The 2,620-nt window shown below is 43.2% G+C and overlaps 1 protein-coding gene across 1 annotated transcript; it reads right to left on the minus strand.

Moving 5' to 3' along the window:
- Window positions 1-251: 251 nt before the first annotated feature.
- On the minus strand, window positions 252-1,592 carry LOC139541160 (beta-1,3-galactosyl-O-glycosyl-glycoprotein beta-1,6-N-acetylglucosaminyltransferase 3-like). Its single transcript, XM_071345476.1, has one exon. The coding sequence runs from the start codon at window positions 1,590-1,592 to the stop codon at window positions 252-254; it is 1,341 nt and encodes a 446-aa protein (XP_071201577.1).
- Between the last annotated feature and the right edge of the window lie 1,028 nt (window positions 1,593-2,620).

Here is a 2,620-nt window from a genome sequence, read left to right on the forward strand (position 1 = left end):
TAGGTTGTAAATAAATCATTTTTATTTGAACACCCCAATTATTTATTTTTTTACAACCTATATTGACATCATATAGACTGTATAAATATATAACTGTTGTTTAGAGAGTGTATTCCAAATGCAACATGACATTTTAGGTATAACTTAGCAGATGCTCTTGTCCATAGCCTCTTCCAATCAGTGCGTTCAATTCAACAGGTAAAACAACCACATATAAAAATGATACCAAGACACAAATAAAAAAATGTACATTACTGTATGTGCAACCCTTTCTCATTTCGTAGCTTTTTCCAGATACTTCCAGATGAACCATATGTTGCTTTGAAACGAAGGTATGACTCCAGACATCTAATGGCTACATCATCCACCTCTGGGTCAAACTTGTTAGCGATGAGGTGGTGGTGTTGTAGGAGCCACCGGAGATCTCCAGCCCCGTAGACACACACAGCTCTCCTGGAGGCACCGGAGCAGGGTGGATATGGGGCTCCTTTCCTCACATCTCCTTCCAGGTAACTCCACTTCACAATGCGAGCGATGGCGTTCATGTCTGATTCATGGAACTTGACGTGAGGAGGGTTAGACCCTGGCACTGAGGGCATGCGCTGCAGAGTGGCCCACAGGTGCTCATCAGGACTGTAGGTGTCCCTCTCCCACTCCAGCAGGGCCCGAACCTCCTGGCTGTCAACCACGTGATGGACAAAGTCCCTGGAGACCACGAAATAGGCGTTTCCGGAGAACATGGGGGTGCTGATTGGAGGAGGGCTCTTCGTAACACTCGTTCTGACTACTATGTTATTGGTTATATTGTGCTGATATTGCCACCGGCGTTTCTTATAGTCGACGGTGGTCTCAGACTCCATGCTGTTCCTCCCGTTGAGCAGTTTGAGTGACTGAACCATCTCTGCGTTGGTTTTAATGGGGAAATCTGTTCCACAGGTATTGAGCAGGTACCTCCACTGGACAGGTGACTTCAACAGGTCCTTCATACAGTTTAGATCTGCCTGCACTCGAGACCACGATGCATAAACCACACTCTCTGTCTTACTTGCCACAAACACATTGGTAAAACAAGTCACAATAGCCTTTACTGCAGTCTTGAATTCCTCTGAGGATTTCTGGTCCACATGCACGCAATATACATTCTGAGGTGTGTACACTGCACGCAGGAGTCGCTCAAACATCTCAATCTTCTCATGGACCACCATGGAGTAGGCGATGGGGAAGTCTCTCTCCTCCACACTCAGCGGCATCATGACGAACCCTCTGTCTGTAACGTACGTTTTACAGTTTCGGGTCACGTCGTGGTAGAACGCCTCAGACAGAAACGTGGGCTTATTCTTTGTTTTCAGAAGTCTTCTGAGCTGCTCCTTGTCGATGCCCTTCAGGTCTCCTTTGATGATAGCAGAGCAGGCTGTCAGGTCGTCTGCGTAGTCTTGTGGCAGGAGGTCAGGTGCTGGGAGCGGGCTTCTCTCAGAACAGGTTGGGCGTCTCAGAGTCTTCCATAGGAGAAGAGAGATTAAAGCAGACATTAGGATGAGAAAGAGGTTTCTGAAGAAGCATATATGTGATGTTGATGACCTAAGAGGACCCATAACAAAACTATCTATCTACAGTATGTATTATTAGCATTTGTGCAGACCATAGTCCGGGAGCACTGCTGTTAAATAATGAATGTCACACACACACTCAACTCAGTTTAAAGTGAGTAGGTAAGTGAGTAGGTAATCATTAACTTTAGTAGGCATGGCTACTGAAATTAAAAGGTACTAAACTTGGAACAAATGTGGTTGAAAATGAATTACTAACCTACAATACCACACTTTCAGCATTTCCAAGTATTGGCATGATGCTCTGAATTACACAATTCTAACCCACTTACCCAACGCAATCAATATTGTTGGAGACATACAATACTTTTGACTGGTACTGTATGTATTATTAGTATTTCTGCAGACCATAGCCTGGGAGCAATTCTGTTAAATGATTAATGTCACACACACACACACACACACACACACACACACACACACACACACACACACACACACACACACACACACACACACACACACACACACACACACACACACACACACACACACACACACACACACTCACTTTAAAATGAGTAGGGAATCATTAACTTTAGTAGGCATGGCTTTGTACTGTCTAGAAATACTTTAAATTAAAAGGTACTAAACTTGGAACAAATGTGGGTTGAAATGAAATACTAGCCTACAATACCAACATTTTCAGCAGTTCCAATGAATGGCATGATGCTCCAAAGTACACAATTCCAACCAATTTACCCCACGCAACCAATATTATTGGATATTACAATATATATTTTTTCATATAGAATTATGAACATCTTAAACAGTTGGCCACAGTTGGAGCGGGTTATGGTAGGGAAATGGTTGGGGTCAATTACAGTAGATCAATTCAGGAAGTAAACTGAAATTCCCATCACAGCTTTTCTTATCGCTTCAATTGTGTCATTAGAGAGGCAATAACTGTCAGGATGGTGTATTGGAGGCAAAGTAAAGTGCAGGAGAGCAGATTAGAATGAACAGGCACACTTTATTATAGTTCCAAATAAACGAGAGCACTACATGAAACA

Source organism: Salvelinus alpinus, chromosome 2 (genome assembly GCF_045679555.1).
Source record: "Salvelinus alpinus chromosome 2, SLU_Salpinus.1, whole genome shotgun sequence".
Lineage (NCBI taxonomy): Eukaryota > Metazoa > Chordata > Actinopteri > Salmoniformes > Salmonidae > Salvelinus > Salvelinus alpinus.